Source organism: Dryobates pubescens, chromosome 17 (genome assembly GCF_014839835.1).
Source record: "Dryobates pubescens isolate bDryPub1 chromosome 17, bDryPub1.pri, whole genome shotgun sequence".
In the NCBI taxonomy this organism is placed as follows: domain Eukaryota; kingdom Metazoa; phylum Chordata; class Aves; order Piciformes; family Picidae; genus Dryobates; species Dryobates pubescens.
In genome coordinates, this window is record NC_071628.1 from 12014615 (window position 1) to 12037162 (window position 22548).

The 22548-nt window shown below is 40.4% G+C and overlaps 1 protein-coding gene across 1 annotated transcript; it reads left to right on the plus strand.

The window, feature by feature from the left end:
• Positions 1-1528: 1528 nt before the first annotated feature.
• Positions 1529-22423, plus strand: USP8 (ubiquitin specific peptidase 8). The gene is made up of 20 exons (XM_054168837.1): positions 1529-1654; positions 7000-7168; positions 7798-7942; positions 8442-8527; positions 11141-11285; positions 11876-11936; positions 12649-12793; positions 13046-13208; positions 13620-13764; positions 13958-14178; positions 15279-15872; positions 17137-17226; positions 17809-17889; positions 18350-18612; positions 19179-19391; positions 19885-20095; positions 20410-20646; positions 21176-21318; positions 21624-21756; positions 21971-22423. Exons 2-20 carry the CDS (start codon positions 7065-7067, stop codon positions 22154-22156), a joined length of 3366 nt encoding a protein of 1121 aa, XP_054024812.1. The 5' UTR covers positions 1529-1654; positions 7000-7064; the 3' UTR covers positions 22157-22423.
• Positions 22424-22548: the final 125 nt, after the last annotated feature.

Below are 22548 nucleotides of genomic sequence, written 5' to 3' on the forward strand. Positions count from 1 at the left end.
GCAACACCAGAGCATGTTATAATGCAATCAACATATTAGCATATTTTAACTGGTTCTTGAATATGATAATTGTACAGGCAGGTCCTCCCCAACACCTTTCCATATGAGGTTGGGGTTTGCCCATACAAGTATGACTGAAAGCTTTTATGACACAACTTCTTCATGTAAGAGAATAAAATGGACGCTGAGTTCAGTTTGGAAAGTAGTGAGTATGATACCCAACATTAGTTTGTATACTTAGATCCCAAGCTTTGACATCGGGGGACTTGGTCCTTTCATCTTGTCGTAACTTTTTGGTATGACCCACCTTGGCTAAAACAAGTGGAGAAGTGCTGGAAAAGGCATTCACAAGAGCATTATGTTATTATTCAGTCCAGTTTATTTGGTTCAGAGTACACCAACTTACTTTGGTACTAACCTCTGTACAATACAGAACACAGCTGTAGTCTTTTCACTCAGAACCTTTTACATGTGTGGTCACTTGCAAATTAGATAGGTAAGTCTTTCATGTACTCAGTGCCAACCAAGGCCACTGTACCAGTAAGAACTGTGGACTTAATGAATCAGGAGTATTTTGGAAGACTACATGAAGACAGGAATTTTTTCTCATTTTGGCTTCACAATTTCCCTGTTTCCCAAAGTGGCCAAGAGAAACTGCTGCAGTATGCAAGGCATTTCCATCAGCAAAGTGGAAGAGTAGGCTAAAGTATCTTAACTGAGTGCCCCACCTTGATGCAATTAGGGAACAGACGGTCTGAGGCAGGACAGTGCATCTTTCCAATGTGTAAGATTTGGATACTATGACCTGTCTTATGCACTGACTGCAAACAAGCATCACCACCTTACCCTTTTCCCTTCCTTCTCCCAGTGTTTTAAATCCCAGTATGGCTATACGAGCATGCCAGCACATACCTGCCTTCTCTGAGGGACAGTGCTTGTTATAACACCACAAGCTGCACAGAAGCCACCATCAACAAAAACGACATCGGAACTTAGAGTGTTCCCAGTCAATAGACTTTTCTCTAGAAAAACGGAGGTATTTTCATAAGGGGGGGAGTGTCTCACCTTCCTACATCAGATCTCAGTGTTGCAGAAAAGCTGAATGTCCCACAAAACGTGAGAGACCTCAGAGCCCGCTTTTAATGGTTTGGCCTCGGTAACAAAGCGTCCGGAAACGAAACGAAGGGCCAGGCCAGGCGGGCCCGGGGCCGACTATGTAACGTCGGGATGGCAGCCACGTCAGGACCGTGGGTAGCCCCACGCTTGCCTGTAAGCACTCTCCAGGGCTGCCCCTCAGGATGGTCTGATATGACCGGCCCCTCTCTCCTCCTTCTCACACCACACCCAGCTCCGAGGGAGGTCCACGGCAGACGCGGATCCCCGCCTAACCCAGCTCGGCCGCGCCCCACAGAGCCTACAGGACAGCGGCTGGTCGCCAGGCTCCCGCGGCGTCCCTAGCTCAGCCCCCGCGGCCCGGATAGGGCCGCGGAAAGTCCCCGCCCCCGCGGGGGAGCGGAGGCCCGGGAGGGAGGGAGGGAGTAAGATCGCCGAGTTCTGCCTCAGCAGCCATGGCCGCGTAGCGTCTGCTTGGCAGCCGCGCTCGGACATGGGCCTGCCCCGGGCCGGCGGGCTGAGGCAGCGAGTCCCCGCGGCGGTGAGTACGCAGCCGGATCCGTCGCGCTGGCCGGAGGCAGTGCCCCGGCCGCTCTGGGATCGAGGCCTGCAGGGCAGGCGGACTCGCCTTACGGCCTCCTCCGGCCGCTGTGGGAGGGGGCGGGCGCCCTTGGAGGGAAGCCCCGGGTCCAGCCCCGCAGTGCGGCTTGGAGTGGGAAGAAGCGGCTCTTCAGGGCCTACGAAGGGTGGGGGGAAGGGGGCTGGGCTGCGCAGGGGGGAAGGCAGAATCGGGCCTGGGCCGGCCCTGTGAGGAGCCGGCCGCACTCCGGACCGCGTCCGGCGATGTGACCTTGGACAGCCCCCAAAGCGCACCCCAACGCAACCCGGCCGGGGTCTGGGGAAGCCGTGCCGGAGTCCCAGAGCGGCCGGAGGAAGATGACAGGGAAGTAGCGCTTCCCAGAGTGCAGTCCGCCGGCCGGAGCGGGCGAGGCGGCGAGCTGCGGTGTCATGGAGACTGCCACAGCGCTGGCCGGGCCCGCACTCGGACGCGGCAGGTTTTTAACCACTGAGTTACAAACTCGGAATCTGAGTTTTCAGCCTCTCTGCCACCTCCTCGGCATCTTATCACGTATACTGCTCCTGTACACTCTGTAGATGTTAATTTAAGTAAGAATGAAGCTATTTGTGTTCTTTAATAGATTGAATAACTTTAAAAGTTCCCGTATAAAATCCAAATTATTTTCGTTTAAGCAACATAACTTTGTAGTGTCATTCTTCCCTGTAAGTATCAGTCAAACCATTGCATGAGTGAGCTGCCAGAAGGGATTTTCTCACTGTGAAAAAAAAAAATATTTCCAGACTTGGCTGTGCAGGTAGTTTCAGCATGGTACATGGCCAAAGACACGACAAAACGTTGGTGCCTTGATAACTGGTGGCATCCTGTCATGGCCTTGCTATGAAACCCTGGTGGTTGTAATCAGCCTGTGCACATTAAGGAGCAGGACCAAGGCCTGTAGTATTAACAGTACAGGAGCCTGAAAGCAAGCTGGACAGCTGTCAGGGAGAAATACACTGATCGATTGTGTAGGTCAATCATGTTAAAATACTGTATTTTTAGATTAATATTGATAATCTCAATAAAATCAACTTTTCAGTACAGAATACAGTGAAACATGTCCAAGAGAAGTGAGGAACTTAATGCTTGTGAGAAACATTTCTTGTTTGTTCAAGTCTTAGAGACAAAAGTAAGTGAATAATACCTTATTACATACCTGACTTGATGATGCACATTGCTTAGCACATCGAGTTATTTCAGACTGTGTTACAGTAGTGTAACTGCTTCTGTGCATTGTTCTTGCAGTGATCATTCTACTTAAAGCTTACTCATATCCTTAGTAAAACAGGCATGATAATTAGACGTTGGAAAACCTGTTACCAACTGTCAGTGTAAAACTATCTATTCTTTTTAGTGTCTATGAACATCCAAGCATGACTTCCCTTATGTTTTTGGGATATTGGGCTGGTTTTCAGCACTCTTGGGTACAAAGAAGGAACCTGGGATAATATTTCAGCTGGGGCCAGAAAAGATAGTCAGTTTTGAGTCTGATCTCAATTTTATATGAAAAAGTTGATAAACCTGAAATAGGTTGTTTCCTTTTTCTCACAGGGTTGCTGAATAGTAGATTTACCTATTATGGTTTCTTCAGTCCCTTGTGTTCATGGCTTTATTATCCAATTCTCTTTTCTTGCTGGGAAAGAAAATATCCATCTTTCTTAGAGTTGTATAAAATATCTGTGTGTGTAGTTGGAAGGGTTCATTGATGTCTCAGTGCTGTCATTGTGTTGACATGCTGCTTGTAAGTGTGGAGGGAAACGAAATGCTCAGCAAATGTGAATCTCATCTAGGCAGTAGTGTGGAGCAGCAAGAGTCTATCATGCTAAAATGGATGTGATTCTGATAAGAAAGTACAGTTCACTGCAGTGGAAACAAATATAGACCTTGCAGTAACTAGTCTATCTCCATGCATTTCACTGTATGTTAAATATTTCTGAATGTCTTCATGCAGGTTGTTTAGCTGCATTCTACAGTGGAGACCAGGCCTCTTAGGAATCTGATACCTGCAAAAAATTGTTTTCAGAATCAGCTGGTTATATTTATATATGAAGGAGCTGATCTGGACTCTGAAATCACTCTTCCCAGAGGCTGCTCAAAGAAGCAAAACCCCCAAACTTTGTTGATTTGAGTACAAGAAAAAAAAACACTACTAGAAGCCTAAGGAGTTTTAAGAGTCCTTATGAGCCAAGACTGAGCAGTCAGTCGGCAGCTAATGGTCAGTCTGTAGGCCACTACTGACTAAAATCCAATTAGGGGATTGGGTTTTTTATGCATAAATCTGAAAATGCTAGGTATAGTGCCATAGTTAAAGGTCTGCATAGAAGAATGAATTCAAGACTGCAGCTGAAATCTTATCAATTCATGATATATGCTGTATGTAATCTCATTAAGTAGGCTGTTGAGAATTTGATTTAAAAACATAAATTAAAAGTATGATTCCTAATCCACTCTTACTCATTTTACTGCAGCATATTGTGTGAACGATGATGCCGTGGGAGATCAAAGAGTAATCAGATACTGTGGTTAGTAGCTCACATTATGAAAAAGGTACAGAAGTTTCTTCAGATCAGGAGATAAAAGTTCAGCACTGAACTTGTCTGGCAATTTAAAGACCTGCAGTTATAACTTGGTAACCACTGCAGGAAAACATAGAAAGCCAATTTTTGTTCTGAGCCAAAACTCAAATCAAATCTTGGCTTTTATCCACTGACTCTACATTTATATAGATGATGCTCCAGAAGAGCTGCTTGTATCAAGGTGTGTCAGCAGCACTTGAAAATTTACTGGCATCTTTTGCTTTCCATTAAGTGGTTCATCTTCCACATAATCTTGGGTTGTTTTCCCCCTCATACGCACACAGACACAGTAATGTTATATTCATATCTTTTTCAGACTACATATTTAGTTACAATATTCTGTCAGAACATAACTAAATGCTGCCACTTAAGATTAATACTGGTTATGTAACAGAGCAAACATTCAAGATATATTTGGAAAAGACTTAAAGCTTCAAAGAGAAGAATCTATTTATGTTCCAAGGGGGAAAAAAAAAAAAGGCAAGACAGGTAAAGACATGCTCTGAAGGTAGGATTAGACAAACAATACTGAAATCTTAATGTTGAGTCCGATAGACATTGTATAATAGGGAAGGCAATGTTTTAGTGTGAGTGGGGTATGGGATGTATTTTTATGTATTAAATTTAGTATTTGAGAAAATTTATTATTTGCTTTCTAGAATTGTCTCAAAATCAGTCTCCTGAAGAGAGATTTTTGGCAAGCTCTTGAATTTTGAAAAGTTGCTTTCTAATTCTGGATATTAGCAAGTACAGCATCTGTGTGTTCAAAAAGCAAGTTATCTATCTCAGTATTGTTTAGTCTGACCTTGGCATGCCAGACCTTAATGCAAGGAGTTGTCATTCGACATGTGACTTAACCTTATTTTTGCATTCCTTTCTGATATGGACTTAATATTTTTCTTTGATAATCAGTTCCTAGACTAAGAATGGTCAACCTAGTGATACTGCATGCAGTGATAGTTTCAAGAACACAACAGCTGTGCCACGGGAAGCAATAGCATTCCCTCCTTGCCTTCTTATTCTTGGCTGCATACACTGATTGCTCTCCTTGCACAAAGTGTGTAGCCTTTCTGCCTCTTCAGCAAGCTGAACTGGCTCAGTAAGAGGTTGGACAAATACCAGACCAGCATGAGGAAGAGGGAGGCAAATCAGGACCACCTCATTTGGTGGCAGTTGTCTGTGGATCAATGTAGTTGGGTGAGACTTTAGTCTGAGGTCCCTGGCAGGCTGGCAGTTCTTGGTCACATTTGTCGTGCTGATCACCTTGAAGGCAAATAGAAAATGCTCTGCCTTCATCTTGTCAAAGACCCTGTGGGTTTTCACTAGAAAATAATGTATTTGTCAGGATCATTTGATCCTCTTTCTTCTAATTGGTTGTCCTTAATTTCTTCAGTATTACTGGCACATTAATGTCTCACTGCTTGAGAAGGAATACCACATACTAGATTCGAGGATTTTTAGTTAGACTATCTCTGTGAGACTTAATGGACTGCTCTGTCGGGAGTGTCAGATGAGATGATAGAGTAGTCCCTTACAGCCAAACTCAACTTGTTCGTGGCTACCAGAAGAACACTTCCAAATGAGATCAGAAAGACAATGGTACTGACAAGTTTAAGCTCTACAGCATGTCCAAGAAATTTCAAGTTGACTTTAATAGTAGCAATCTTGCTTGTCTCTTACCAAGACATTAGAAGTCACCTTTCCAAGGATGTAGTGTGCATTTGCAGAGGGTTGTGCTAAGCTCGCAATAAAATACTATCCATTACAAATTTCAGAGTACAGAGAAGTCAGCTATTTTGGTTTTTTTTATAATATACTCACTGCCATTACAGTTGAATGAACTTGCTAGATGTGATGATTTTGAACATTAAGTCAACATTTTTTAATTATTCTTCTATTAGCAAAATATTGCTACCATTCTTGATGAATTATCTGGAGGTATTTCAAATAATTGTGTCACTTTTGGAGGATTGCATCTAGTCCTAGGGTCACATAAGGTGAGATAGATTAGCTAATCATAGTATAGTATCAGTTAGGGTTGGAAGGGACCATAAGGAACATCTAGTTCCAACCCCCCTGCCATGGGCAGGGACACCCCACACTAGATCAGGCTGGCCAGAGCCTCATCCAGCCTGGGCTTAAACACCTCCAGGGATGGCACCCCAACCACCTCCCTGGACAACCCATTCCAGGGCCTCACCACTCTCATGGTGAAGAACTTTCTCCTCACGTCCAGCCTGAATCTCCCCACCTCCAGCTTCATTCCATTCCCCCTAGTCCTGATATCCTGAGAAGTCTCTCCCCAGCCTTCTTGTAGACCCCCTTCAGATACTGGAAGGCCACAATTAGGTCACTTCAGAGCCTTCTCTTCTCCAGACTGAACAGCCCAAACTCTTTCAGTCTGTCCTCACAGGAGAGGTGCTCCAGCCCTCTGATCATCCTCATGGCCCTTCTCTGGACACATTCCAGCATGTCCATATCCCTCTTGTAATAGGGGCTCCAGAACTGGACACAGTACTCCAGGTGGGGTCTCACCAGAGCTGAGGAGAGGGGGAGAATCACTTCCCTTGACCTGCTGGCCACACTTTTCTTGATGCAGCCCAGGATCTGATCATAAAGGTAGCCGTAACTGTATTAAAAGTCATTGGAATGTATCTGAGCTCTTCTTATTGTTTGCTTTTTTTTCCCCACCAGAAAAAAACTTAGAGACTTTTAAGAAGCTATACCATCCTAGAAGAGACATAAATAACAACATTAACATGCCTGCTGTGGCATCTGTACCTAAGGAGCTTTATCTCTGTACTTCATTGAAAGATCTCAACAAGAAGACAGAAATAAAACCTGAAAAAACAAGTACAAAGAGGTATATTTTTTTAATTTTATTTTGGGTTACTATTAAAAGTATTACTGCTGCTCTTCTGAGCAGGTTCCAAAACAACTGTGTTGTGAATCTAAATTTCCTCAGTTATTTCTGTGGGATAAGTCTTACGTATAGCTCTCAGCTATCTCTCAGACACTTACTACCTACGGGAGGTAACATGACATACGTGGCAAGATGTGATTTGAACAGAGCATAATGCTCATGAAAATGTGGGCACTGTGAGAAAAAGCTGCATCAATGCAAATTCCCCAAATAATAAAAAGTTTAGGATGTGTGTCACTAGAAAATATTTTACCTCTAGCATTTTAGACAATTGGCCATTCCATTTTCTCTGACTGAATCAGTTTTTCCCCCCAAAAAAAATTTCTTTTAGAAGGGAAAAGTATCTCTTTTACTTATATCTCAGTATGGTATGTAATTATGGAGGAATTTAAATAAGGATAGTAAACTAACACAGAAACAGTATTTAGAGGAGCATGACTGTAATTCATACTTTGTGAAAGTTATGATAGGCTTAATATGAAATGGTTAATGTGTGGACAGAGGCTGTGAACACTTAAAATGTCATCTTGTTATAAAAACAAGTCAACAATACTTTTCTTTGATTTCAGTTATGTGCAGAGCGCCCTTAAGATTTTCAAGGCAGCAGAGGAAAGCAGGTTGGACCGGGACGAAGAGAAAGCTTACATCCTATATATGAAATATGTGACTGTTTATAACTTCATTAAAAAGAGACCTGATTTTAAGCAGCAACAGGTATAAAACCTTTCTCAAAGGCCTCTTCTGCATTGGTAGAAGCATTAGAAGTACAAAGAATTATACTAATGTGCATTCAAAGAGTTACACTAGTATGAAGTAAACTGTCTCACTTATGATGATAGCTGTGTTCTTCCTCTTTTGGACAAGTCTATTGTTAATTGCTTTTTTACAGTTTGCTTTCAGTGCACTTAAGATACATAAATTGTCAGGTCTGTGATTATTTTTTCAGGGAAAGGTATTTCTGTCATCTTTCCCACTCAAATTGGTCTTGGTGCATTTGCCTTGGCTATGCTATGCTTATGAGCACTATAGAGTAATTTTATTTATAAACTCATGTTTGAGAGGAAAATATTTTGATCCAAACCAGTTTCTCTTGTTGGCCTAGATAATTTTATGTAAGTACCAATTCTCTGTACGTTAGTGGCCCTTGATATGCACTGAAGTAGGCATTACTAAGCTGTACTATTAATATGTGGGGTCATGCTTGTAATTTTAGGATTATTTTCATTCAATTCTTGGACCTACAAATTTAAAAAAAGCTATTGAAGAAGCTGAAAGACTGTCAGACAGCCTTAAACTCAGGTACGTGAATACAGTTAATAGAGAAGATATTGTTTGGTATACCTGATCCCACACGCCTGAAATTGCAGGGTTTCATGCAATTTAATAGTAAGGGTTTGCACTTGAGCAGACCCTAGATGCCCAAAATTCTTGGGAGCTTGTATTATTTATCTATAAAAGTCTTGTTATTAAAGATTTTATGATCACATACTGTAATAACTTGCCACTGTATACAGTATACATGGTGTCTTAACTTTTGGTAACTATAGTTTGTTGATATTGTTTCCTGTGACTAATGAAAAACTTTAAAGATATAAACTATATATATACACACTGGAGCCATTTCCTCCTTACCCTTTTTATCATGAGGTCACTTGAAACCAAATACACTAATGAGTGTTCCTAATATTTACATATGTTTGAAAGTTCTCCTAGTGGGGATTTAGTTTACGCTAAGGAAACACCATTGATTCTTTAGCTAGCTGCTACACTGTTTTTCTGCCACTGCCACATGCCAACTAATGGAACGGAGCAGTTTTGCCAGTATGTAACTGAGCTGATGGTAACAGGCTTTTGGGTAGCTCATTTACAACTGTCAAGCTACATGTCTTTGTGCCATAAGGCACAAAATTGTGTTGGTAAGTTGTAAGGTAGAATCTATCTTCAGGTGATATTTAGTGCAGTATGCCTTGCTTCCAGTCTGATCTACTTCTCACATGCCTAATGAATATCTCTCTTGCCCTCTTCTCACCCTTTTAGCTCTTTCCATTCAGCTAGACACATTTCCCTTCCCATTCCCTCTCCCCCAATATTGCTGTGAAAGCATAATCAATTCCCTTTGAAGTGCTTGATCCATAAACTTAAGGTGAACAAGGGAAAAAGAATGTAGTTACATACATGTGAAAAGAACTTTCCAAAGATGTCTCATGATACTGTGCATGAAGCAGTCTAAGTTTTCCTTCTTTTAGAGTCTGACAGAGCTACTAATTCCCTACAAAAGTAAACACTGATAGAATTGCAGAAACTCAAAATTCTTTCAGGACCTATTGTTTAGTAACTTGTGGCTTGTTTTGAAAGGAACCAAATTTTGAAAGTTGACACAATTAATAACTTCCAACTACCCTGGGCAAAAAGTATATATATTTAAAGGGAATATAAATGAAACATGACTCCTTTGTAACTACAGAAGTGGTTTCAGGGAAATTATTTGTGTAATTTCTTCTCCAGGCAGTAGGCCAGCAAATAGTTTGAGTGTTAATTGTTAACTAAAGGTGGAGCTACTGAATCATTTGTGTAAGAGCAGAATATCTATATGAATGACCTACTACGTGCTTCAAAGGATTAAGTGGGAAATTTATGGGTAAATGTTCCATATTGAAGGAATTAAACTAAACTCTGAAATATGCTTTGTCATTAACTCCAGTTGAGAACAAAATGCACTAAGTTATGATGCTTTGCCAAATTAAGAAGCCTGTTTAAAAAATAAAATTACAAACTTGCAGCCTCCTTCCTATTAGTGACCAATTGGTGGAATAGATTTGGAAGCAGAATTTGATTTAATGATCTATTTCTTTTGTACAGTACTTTAGATATGAAATACAGCTATATTGTCATCATCATTTTAATTCTGTTAGGCAGCATCTGATCAAAATGAGCAATTACTAATACAGTTTGGTGTTTGTTTGGTTTTTACTGCTTGGTTTGGTCCTCAGAATTGTTAGTTCAAAAACATTCTATTTTTTGTTTTATGGATTAGTAACATTTAAGCTTCTCAGTTATATTGGGTATAATAGAATACTATTTAACAGTGATGTGACTATGCAGACCTGCATTTGGTGATCTAAAAGCTACAGTTTGGAGGTCACTGTTTTACAGTATCATGATTGTCCTTACAGTGGCAAAAGGCTGGGGATGGTAATTGTAAAGTCTTTATGATGAGGACAGCTGTATGCAAGACTTAGCTCCACCAAAACTCTTTGGCTATACATGTCCAGTCTTGAACTTCACTGTAGCCCTAGTAAAGGGACTACAGCAGGGACACAGGTGAGGACATAACAGTATTATAAAGTCAGCTTACATTCTGAAGGTGACTGCTGCAATGTAAGTAGTTCTGATCCATCTTCCCAGAAACAAGAAATTTAGATATCTGAGCTATCTTACTTCTAACTTATTTTTAGCTCTGTTGCAAAGCTATGTAAAATACCTGGGGTGGTTGTTACCATATAGTGAAGTTTATCTGTAAGTCACCAATACTTCCTCTTTCCTCTAGAAAATTTAGTGACATTGTAACTAAGCATTGACCCCAGGTTTTGGGGGGGTGGGGGTGGTGGAAATAAAATTAATCATTTAGCCTAATGTTAGGCTTAGTGGCTCTGAAATAGGACCAAAATCAGGATTTAAGAATAAGAAAGCCAACCCAAAAGCCCAAGAGTGGGAGAAATAATACCACACAGTCTTGGAGGAAAATGACGTCTGTTTGAAATAGAGAAATTGACAATACTTCTAACTTTTTAGAAAACTTTAAATACTTCCCCCCAAGACTTGATGATTCTGATGTTAATTATCCAAGGCTAGCCAAAAATACAATATTGGAAAAAAGGTGGTGGGTTTTTTTTTCCCCCCCCTCTTTAATAGATATGAGGAAGCTGAAGTGCGGAAAAAACTTGAAGAGAGGGACAGACAAGAGCTGCAGAAAAAGCAGGAACCAAAAGATGATGCAAAGAGTTCAGCCAAAAATGCCTCAGAAAGTGCTGTGGATTCCAAAGGAAAAAACCAAAAGGTAACCAAAGATGTTCACAAATTCTCTAATTGTCTCTATGTTTTGGTTTCATCTATCATTTGATCTCTACTAGTAGCCATTTCCAGTTCAGAATCATGGGGGGTTTAAAATGGCTTTACACTCCCCATAGTCCTTCTTTGACATTTCTTTGGAAGAGGCTCTACCAGCCTCTGAGTTTTGCAGACTAAGTTTTTGTGAAGTCAAATTCTGCTTTATAATACAACTGGCTAGTGTAAGAACCCCTAGGTAATGGTAATAAGCTGATATGTTATGGATAATATGTCTCTGATTTGGAAGAGGACTGATTCTTCAGTAATAGTGTGGAAAGAAACTAACTTCTTCACAGATACTTCACAGATTTCATCTAGCAGAGGTTGTTCTAGGTTGTATTATTTTTTTACTGTTTTCTGTCTAGGTACATTTAGTACATTTGTTGACACATCTGTAGAAGAAACTTCTTTTTTTGATGTTTCTTCCTTTGGTTTACAGTGTGACCATTTTCCTTCAGGCTTTATGAGAGTGTCTGTTGGCCACCTTGGTTCTGAGAATTAGATATTACAGTAACCTCTTTTTCTTTCTTTGCAATACAGATTAACGGTGAGAGAAAGCACTCACTGGAAAGAAAGGATCAGCCTGACAGTCTGAGTAGTGGTAAGAAATGCAACATTCACAGAGACATGAAAAAGGTCTCCATTTGACTATGCATTTACTACCTAAGCAGTTGCAATTTCAGAGTATTTTGATGAAATTCTAGTATCCTGCCGTTTGGTAATAGTGTCTTAGTAATTAATTAAGCTCTGTATTGCAGCCTTCATCACTTCTTTTGAATTTAGAAATCACTACATAACAGCTTCATAACTTAACAGCTTAATCATGGTAAAGGCAAACTAGCCCTTAAAGTGGTCAAATTAGAAAGTCTCAGCTGATAAGAACAAATCTAGGCAAGGCTGAAATGTGTCAGCTTTCTCAATTAAGTAAGTTTTTCCTTCCCCCTTCCATTCTTCTGGGTTTTTTTAACTTCTGCAATTATCTATGAAAGTGTTACTTAGAATTCTTAGCTGAAGAGGGAAATCTGCAGTGTGTAACTTACAAATGCTTGCTTATATAGACAACCAAAAGTTAAAATAGTTTATCATTGAAACATTCAGTGTTGTCAAATTCAGCAGATCAGGTGCTAATCACTATAGAAGAGGGAAGAAGTGGTCCCCCATGTTTATTCTATAGTGTCTCACCTCTGTGACTTTGTAGGACTTGTGTGTTCTGTTTCACCCGTTTGCAGCCTTGACTGCACCAGTCAGATGTGACCATAGCTACCTCCATTTATAAAGTAGCCTTTTGCATCTAACAGCTTCTCTCTTTGAAGGAGCAGTCACACCTGAGAAACTGTTTGCGATGATGTCGGACAAAAATATTGAATTAATTATAATGGATGCTCGAAGACTGAAGGATTATCAGGAATCATGTATTCCAAGATCCATCAGCGTCCCAGAAGAAGCTATCAGTCCTGGGTATGAAATAATGTCAAGTGACAGTGAAATATTTTGTAATTTTATAACCTGACTGGGGAAAAATAATAATAGTAATACTTGTACACTTAGTTTTGAACTCCCTGGTGGGTGAGATGTATCTGGACAGCTCAGTACTGACTTAAAAGACTGAGCTTACTTATTTTACCCAAGCACACAAACATCTGGATTATATAATGCTGGATGAAACGTTACTTGTACATTTCTCTTTAAATGCATGGTATTACATTTCAGAGTTACTGCTAATTGGATTGAAGCTAGACTCCCAGAGGACTCTAAAGATCCATGGAAGAGGAGAGGACACTTTGATTATGTTATACTGCTAGACTGGTTTAGTTCTGCTGAAGACTTAAAGATAGGAACAACTCTTCAGAGCCTGAAAGATGCACTTTTTAAGGTTGGCAAGTTTCACATTTTATATTAACCTTAAATATGAAAGTCTTAAAGCACCTGCAATTACAAAGTATATGAAAGATATTATGACACTTTCAGTTTTCAAAGACTGCTTATTTTGATAGCAGAAGTGTCATCTAAAGTTTCATGTTGCCCTATTAGTAAGTGATTCCTTCTGTACTGGAAATATTCAGACCCTGTTGTAGGTAGAGCCAGGAACCTACCTGTGCTGGACATGATCCTAACACAAAGACCACCTTTGTTGCCCAAAGGGTTTTGCAGCCTGTTTAATTCTTACTTAATCTCGAAACCAACCTGTCTCAGTGTAACAATTAGGCACAGAAATGTCAACACCACTGCTAAAATGTAAAACTTCTATTTTCAAGTAATTTATTTCAAACTTTTTTTGTTTTAGTGGGAAAGCAAAACTATACTGAAGAATGAACCTTTAGTTCTAGAAGGAGGTTATGAAAACTGGCTCCTTTGTTTTCCCCAATACACAACAAATGCTAAAGTAACTCCACCCCAGCATAACAGGAGTGAAGCCATGACTGTTTCTTGTAAGTATAAAGGATGACCTCCTCCCCCAAGTGTTTACAATTATTGGCTATATCTTCAATGTATTCAAATATGATTGGGATGGCCTTGTTCTGCCCAAATTTAAATTTTGGGATGGAATGTGGGTGTTGCTCTGCTTTTGTGTTTTTGTTTTGAGAGTGCTCTCATGCTTCTTCCCTCTACCCCCTCCTAAAGTGGATTTTACATATCCATCTCTGGAAGAGCCAGCTCCTGTTCCACCTGTTACTGTTACAAAGCCATCTCCAGCAGAAGTAATTGAAAATGAAGAATCAGAAGATAATTTAGAAGAGAGACTAAAATCACTTAACAGACCAAGCGTAAAGGATGCTGCTGTTCCAAAATCTGACAGTTCATTTGTAGTTAATCCAGTACCAATTTCAAGAGGTGTCCCTGAGGTAAGCAGTGTTTCTTTTTTTTCCCCTCAGAGTTAGTACATGGTTAATCTATTAGAGACCCACCACATGCAGAAGCTTAAATCCACAAGAAAACATACTCTCTATTTGTTTAAGCCTTAGAGGCAAATATATTGGTACAGATACTGTTGGTGCCTGTGAAGCCATAGTAACTGATCTACAGAACTAATAAAACTAAATATACTTAGCAAAACTGCAGAGCTTTTCATCAATATTTTCATAAGAGTCACTGAGAAATCAAAGGTGAGCAGCTGATGATAATTCAGAAAGTATGTAAGCTAACTTTTCTACTCAAAGTATATCTAAAGAAACACAGGGAGGGCAGTTAGGCTATGGCTTACTTTGGCTATTCCAAAGGTCTGCTTTCCAGCAACAGTATCTTCCCTCAAACATGTAGGTGGCTTGCACCCTTGAACCAGCAATGAAAGCATTAGGATTTGTTTCTTCCTTTCAAGGGGATAAAGCCTGCTAAAAAGAATTCACTATAAAAGAACATTGTCCTTAGGATAAACTTACCAGTTTCATGCTTCTAGATGCTGCCTTCAATACAGATGTCAGCCAAGGAACTGTGAATTGTAAAATGCAAAGACCCTATTTCTTTTCTTCTGTGAACCAGGCAAACCTTTATAACTTCAGCTTTAACATGAAAAAGACACTTGCTCTCCTAAGTCTGAGCATAAGCCATTCTTAAATACCTCCTTCCATCAAGCCTGCCTGCCTTAATCATGTGCTGTGTCACATGATCAAGGGCCAAGCCCAAATTGGAATGCCTGATTGCCCTACAATGTTCATCTTTGCAAGCTTGTAGATAAAGAGTTGTAGCAATCAGCGCTTAATGCTCTCCTTATGGTTCTGTAGGGCTTGTTCATTGTTATCTGACACCTGGAAGTTAAGTGGAATACCTAATTTTACTAACAAGCAATTTGAGTTACCAGATTTAATGAAATTGGAAGTTCACTTTCCCTTTGGCAGAAGTCAGCTTTGTGCCATCTTTATCCCCTTATAAATTTCCCTTAGAAAAAGCTTAGCTAACAGAACAGTAATAACTGTAGCAAAATGTTGTTCTGCACCTTGTGTTACAGGTTGATCGTACTAAAAAGCCTTCACTAAAAATCCCTGATGATAACAGACCAAAGCCTCAAAGTGCAGCCAGTGACAGCCAGCTTGTTGAGAATGGACGAATCGTTCCCGACCGGTCCACAAAGCCACCGCACGATGCAAAGATTGTTCTGACAGAGGAAGAAAAGAGTCGTGTGCATGCAGAAACCGCTGCTCTGCTGGAGAAAAACAGGCGGGAGAAAGAACTTCGGGAGAGGCAACAAGAAGAACAGAAAGAGAGGCTCAGACGAGAAAAGGAAGAACAAGAACGAAAAGCGAGGGAAGAACAGCAGGAAAAGGAACAGAAAGAAAAGCTACAGCAACCCAAAGAGGCCAGAGAACAGGAGAGGGATTTACAAATGAAAAGGGAACAGGAGGAACAGGAACAAGAACGAGCACGCAAAGAAGCAACGGAAGCAAAAAAGCAAAATAAAAATGAAGTGGAAAGCATTGGTGCAAAAAGGGTTGAGATAGACCAAGTATCAATGGAAGAAAGAGAGAAGGGAACTCGAACACCAGAAACGCAGCGACGGGCGCTGGGTGATGCAGCTCAGACCTCTGTGACTGTTTCAGGCAAGGTTAGTGAAAAAGAGAAAATGGCCACCAAATGTGGAGTAAGTATCCAGGGTGATTTGTGAGCACATACTCTAGTCTCAATCTGGAAATTTTAAATACATTGCATTTATTTAGGCCATGAATGTGGAGGAGAAAGTTAAAACCAAACTACAAATAGGTTGATCCAGTTTTGTGTTTTATCACAAGACAACTTCAACTGTTGCTCATAGGTAGGCATGAAATTCCCATACAATAATAAAACTTCCCACTGACATACAACTGGAAGGAGTGGTTCATAGAGTGCAAGTCTCCAAAACAGAGATATGGTGGCGTTTTACGTCTCGTACGAGGCAGTTACTGTTTATTGTACTGCCGTAACACAGGCTGGGGACAGAATTGTCTTTGCAGCAGACTCTTTAATGCCCCCACCTGCCTACATGCCGATATAACAGGATTCAAGTGACTGACACAGGAAGCAGAGCAGCACTCTAGCATTTTTGCTGAGACCAGTCCCATTTCAACTCTTCGTGGGGGCAGGCATCACAGTTCCTTCTTTCCTCAAATACTTGGAAAAATTGCAGAATTTGATAGCGTAAAAATCATCTGGTCATGAAACAGGAGCCATTTGTGAAGCCGAGCTAATAAGTATGGAATCATAGAGTGCTTTCCCCCTACTGGAAGAGGTGTCTTTAAAGCTATTTCTCAAGAACATGCATTAGGGTATGTTTCTCTCCGTTTGCACCTGCAAATATTATTTGACCAAACTTTGGTGCCTGATGCAAATGCAGAAGGAAGCCAAAATAAATCTTCCTGACCAACCTTAGCACAGTCACTCCTTAGCTTTTGACTGACAGAGCAACTTCAGATAAATGACTACCTACAGTAAAAGAAGTTCATAACGTTGCTGTCACAATTTGCCTTTTTCTTGGAGAGGCTTTGTCATAGTGAGAAGTAAACTGGGGGAGAGTCTTTCATTTAAAAACAATTTGTAAAACACAGTAGTGTAGGTGGAACTTCTGCACTTTATTGCTGAGCTCTTGAAGTTACATAAAAGATTGTCTTATGTAATACAGCGTTCAGCTACAAAGGCTGTTCCAGTGAACTGCCTATAGTATAGACTAGGAAGAATACAAATATGTGGATACCTCTTGCAACCACTTCTTTGTGGCATGTGCAGTCAGCAACCAACAAAGAAATAAATCTGCTTTTCCCCTATTTTGCTTTATCAGCATTCTTTACTCACATTCCAGGTGAAAATTGAAAGCCTTCTCTCAAAATCTTTTACAGCAAACTGGGGTTAAAGGACAACCAGACAGTGGAGCTCAAAAGCCAGGACCACTTAGAGAGGATTCTGAACAAGATACTGAAAGACTTAAAGTAAATACAATGTGTTTTACGTAGCCAAAACAAATCGAGCGCAGATTATGTTACATTCCACCTCATTTCAAAGTCATCATCTTAAGAAAAGACCATGTCATGCTGAGAGCTGTTTGCTTTTTTTTTCATTTGTCATAATCATCTAAAAAAAAATACTTGAAGCTTTAACTAGATGGCTTCATATGTTTCTGTTGGCAGTAAGAAGCATTCCACAATTCCTCATCATCTCATGCATACTGCTTCATGTCCTGCTTTGACAGGGAGAAAAGATTGTCGTTAGGTGCCTAACAGAAGCACATATTCCTAATCAAGTAGCTTCTTTAGAGAAGAAACTGAGTATCCAGACTTTTGTGAGACTGGATTGCCTTCCTTTTCTGGAGCAAATGGGTTTTGTTTAAATTCAGTGACAGGAAGCAGTGGTACTATATTACCACTACAGTACATTGGATTTCCGACTATAATCAAGGATTTCTTAACTGAATTGTTTTGCACTGAATCATTTCACTCTGTAGGGGGGTGACAGGCAGCTTGCTGCTCTGCATAAGTCACTGTGTGTACCTTACATTTCTCTTTGTTTATTAGTCTCTGCGGGAGCCATTAATAAGAGCACGAAGTGAAGAAATGGGAAGGATAATACCAGGGCTGCCTCCTGGCTGGGCAAAGGTAACTTTATATTCTGATATCACAGTCAAGGTGCCTTGTGCAGTTTCATGGTACAGTTCAATTGTGCCTTATTTCTAAGCTAGATCTTGTTTGGGATTCTGTTATGTTTGTTGCCCTTTTTTTCCTGCCCTCCCCCCCCCCCCCCCCCCCCCCCTCCTTTTTCCCCCCCCTCAACTTCCATGTGATTATTTTCTGAATGTTAACATTATTTGTAATGAAGCCAGGAGAGCTCATTTCCTGTCCTCATTTCTGGTACTGGGCAATTATCTTTAATGCACGTTGTGGTGAAAGTGGTGCCTCCTTCCAGTGAATTTTAATCCCCTAAGTATTGTGGCCAGTCACAACCATCAGCATCTCATCGTTTGAAAAAATCATGCCCTGTTCTTACACTAGTTTAAAAACAGGTAAATGAAGGATGGATTTTTACTTGTTTTTGAAACTCTTTTTTTCCTTCCCCAAGTTTCTGGATCCAATCACTGGAACCTTTCGTTACTATCACTCACCAACAAATACCGTTCAGATGTATCCACCAGAAATGGCTCCTTCATCTACTCCTCCATCAACCCCTCCAACTCATAAACCCAAGCCACAGGTGACTGTTGAACGAGAAAGAGAACACTCCAAACTGAAGCGTTCCTACTCTTCCCCAGACATAACCCAAGCCATTCATGAGGAAGAGAAGAAAAGAATTCCTCTAACTCCTGCAGTCAATCGTGACAATAAGTAGGTTCAATAAGTTCTACCACAACTCATGCAGTAGGAGGTCATGCAGAACTCTCTTTGGTTTTGACCAACTGAAATTCAGTAATTTTCTAAGTAGGTTTGAAAGGATACTAGAGTGACTTACATTTCAGTGCCAGAAGTTCAGTGCAGAGGGCAGCTGTCTTTCAAGAATTAATGTAGCCACTGGGTGTTAACGTGAATTTCAGGGATCGTGGTGTAACTGGACAACAGCTGCTTTCTGAGTTGTGGTACTTGTGTTAACATATTAAATACAGAGTTGTTTTGGGTTTTTTAACTGGGTTAAATTTAACAACAGCTAACTCTTCAACTGTGAATCTAAAAAAGCCCCAGAACAAGCACTGGAGGCTGTAACTCAGCCTCATGACAGGCCAGTGTGTATGGATTTCTCACTATGGCATTGACTGGTTCTGAATACCTTCAGCGGTGCAGTTGGTGATCTCTTGTGTCAGGACATTTCATTCCCGGTGAGGCAGGGTGGTTCTGTTGGTTTATGTGCATGGCCTTGTAAAGCCTGAGACTCCTAAAAGATCATTTCTTCCTTACAGACCAGTCTGCTACACAAAAGCTGAAATTTCAAGACTGTCTGCGTCGCAAATCCGGAATCTTAACCCTGTGTTTGGGGGATCGGGACCAGCTCTTACAGGACTTCGTAACCTAGGGAACACTTGCTATATGAATTCCATATTGCAGTGTCTCTGCAATGCACCTCACCTCGCTGATTATTTTAACAGAAACTTGTATCAAGATGATATCAACAGGTAACAACCTCATTCTTGACAAAAAAGATCACTTAGTGGGATTAAGGGGGAGTTGTTTGGGGTTTTTAAGTAGGAGACGTGCTAAATGTTAAGAGTCTTGATATTTTCCAAAACAATGTGTGTGATGGGACAGGATTTACTGGACAGTCTTAATTAAATTGTGCTTACCACATTAATAAAGGTAAGTGCACTACAGCCTCCAAAACCCAAGCAGAACATTTAAAGAGCATTTTACAAAACAAGCTGGGACAGCCATACCTCCCATCAGCCTGGTCCTTACCGTGGAACCAAATTAGTGCCAAAGCAGACAGATGTTTTAAGCTCAGTCCAGCAGCCAGTTTTTCTGGGTCTAAAGAAATTACTTCAAAATTTGGGGTAGTGTGGTGAATTAATAACAGTGCTACTTCTTTTTTTAAGTTATTTGAAAGGCTCACTTTTTCCTTTTGTGTTTTTGTTGGTTTGTTTTTTTTTTAATAACTGTTTAACTGTATAGGTCAAATTTCCTGGGGCATAAAGGTGAAGTGGCCGAAGAGTTTGGTGTAATAATGAAAGCTTTATGGACAGGACAATATAAATATATCAGTCCAAGAGACTTCAAAATTACAATTGGGAAGATTAATGACCAATTTGCAGGATATAGCCAACAGGACTCCCAAGAACTGCTTCTGTTTCTAATGGATGGCTTGCATGAAGACCTAAATAAAGTAAGCAATACACTTGTAACTAATTACACATCTGTCAGCTGATAGAGAGAAATAATGTTTCTTAAAGATCCTCTCACTTCCTAAGAGGTTTATGCTACTGGAACCCTGTATGGAAGGAAGTGTGAGTATTCAGAATTAAAGCAGGAATTGAATTTGAAATGGTTTAAGGTACTGAAGGGAGTAATGGAAGAAGTCTTTAAAAATATTTAAATATTCATGCAAATATTCAATAGTGTGCTTGCCTCTAGAGAAGACCTTCTATTTCTGTGTGTGTGTTAATAGAGAGCTGTGATATTTAAACTTCTGTTATTCAGGCTGACAACAGGAAAAGATACAAGGAAGAAAACAATGATCATCTTGATGACTTCAGAGCAGCAGAACTAGCCTGGCTCAAACACAAACAGCTCAATGAGTCCATTATTGTGGCACTCTTTCAAGGCCAGTTCAAATCTACCGTGCAGTGTCTTACGTGTCACAAGAAGTCCCGAACCTTTGAGGCTTTCATGTATTTGTCATTGCCGCTTGCGTCCACTAGTAAATGTACGCTGCAGGTACGTGGAACTAGGGAGAAAGGGTCTGTGGATTAAAAGCACTTCTCTCTGATTTCATTGTGATGTTGTTTCTGCTCAGCCTCTTGATGAAGGGGTTGGCTGCTCTTCCACCTTAGCTTACACGTACCTGAGTCACGAACAGCTCTGTCTTCGTTATTTATTCAGTCTTCTAAAATTGGGTTTTAAAAATAGGTCATTCCATAGAAGTTTTAAAACACAAGCAGGATGGAAATGCTGAAGCTGCAAGTAGCAGAAAATACACCCATGGTATTTGCTTTTGTAGGTCATAGCATAAACATTTGGTGGTCTTAAATACAATACTGTAGGTATATTTGGAAGCACTTGCAGCTAATTAATACACTTAGTAAAAATCTGATTCCACACATGGATTTAATTCATTTTTCCTCATTTTTGTGAAGCATAGCATGCAGATACTTGATGCAAGCTAACAACCAACTTGGAAACAAACACTCTTGGCTACACTTCTGTAGGCACTTGCCCTTCACAATCCTTCTGTGTTTTGTTTTAGGAATGCCTTAGACTGTTCTCCAAAGAAGAGAAGCTGACTGATAACAATAGGTTTTACTGTAGCCATTGCAGAACTCGAAGGGATTCTTTGAAAAAAATAGAAATTTGGAAATTGCCACCTGTTCTTCTTGTGCACTTGAAAAGGTAAGAGAAACTGTTTGGTGAAAATTAATTGGGATGAAGTGCCCAGGCTTTGATGGAGATTGATTGTTGCAGTGCAGTAGCTAACCCTTTTTAATTAGAATAAGTTCCAGATGTGTTTCCAGTTGTAATCTTGCAAGAATTTTATTTTCCTGCATGTGCTCAGAAACACATGTGCAAATATAATCAAAACTGGGAGCCAAATGCTTTAGTTGAGATCACATCCTGGTTAGAAACAGGGAAAACAAACATGCTCCATATTCTTGTGACCAACCTGCAACTTTTAACCATGCTTTTTCATTTTCTAGATTTTCCTATGATGGAAGATGGAAGCAAAAGCTTCAAACTTCTGTAGATTTCCCATTGGAAACCCTTGACCTTTCACAGTATGTTATTGGTCCAAAGAATAACTTGAAGAGATACAATCTGTTTTCAGTATCGGTAAGTAACCATGTCACGTTTCAGTTGCCAGGGCTTGGATTAGCCCGCGTGCTTCATCTAGGCTTGCAGACTGCCTCCCTGATTGCAGGTTAGGTTGCATTTTAAAGAGAACCATTGGTATTTAGTAAAAATCTGACATTCTTGTTCATTTCCTTAACAAGGAAAGGAATAGCAGCCTTCAAAGACACAAACTATTTTCTGCTTCTGTTTACAGAATCATTATGGTGGGTTGGATGGAGGGCACTACACAGCCTACTGCAAAAATGCTTCGAAGCAGCGCTGGTTTAAGTTTGACGACCATGAAGTGTCTGAGATCTCGGCGTCATCTGTGAAATCCTCAGCTGCATATATTCTCTTTTACACCTCTTATGAACAGCGAGCAGTGGAGATGGCCACGTAAAGTAGTCTGGGTTAAGAAAACTGGTTTTCTTACTCTAAAGAGCAAAGGAGGTATGGGAATGCATCTGAGTATGCAAAGGTGTGACAAGCAGTCACGGCTACAGGGATGGTTGCAGCAGCTTTTCTGCAAGCGAGCTCTTTCTGGTCAGTACTAGTGCTTAGAAATCAGAAGACTGATTAATAATGCTTGTGGTAATCCTGCCATCTGTGAAACCATTTAAAAAGCAAACTTGCATTGCCATTTATTTAAGAAAAAAAAAAAAAAACACACCAAAAAAAAAAAAGCCACAAACCCAACAAGCTACATTTTTAGTCTGCTCCAAAATGAAATTCTAGCTTAGTCATCTGAAATCTGTTAACGAGTAGTTTAAAATGTCTGAAGATCCCAAGGCA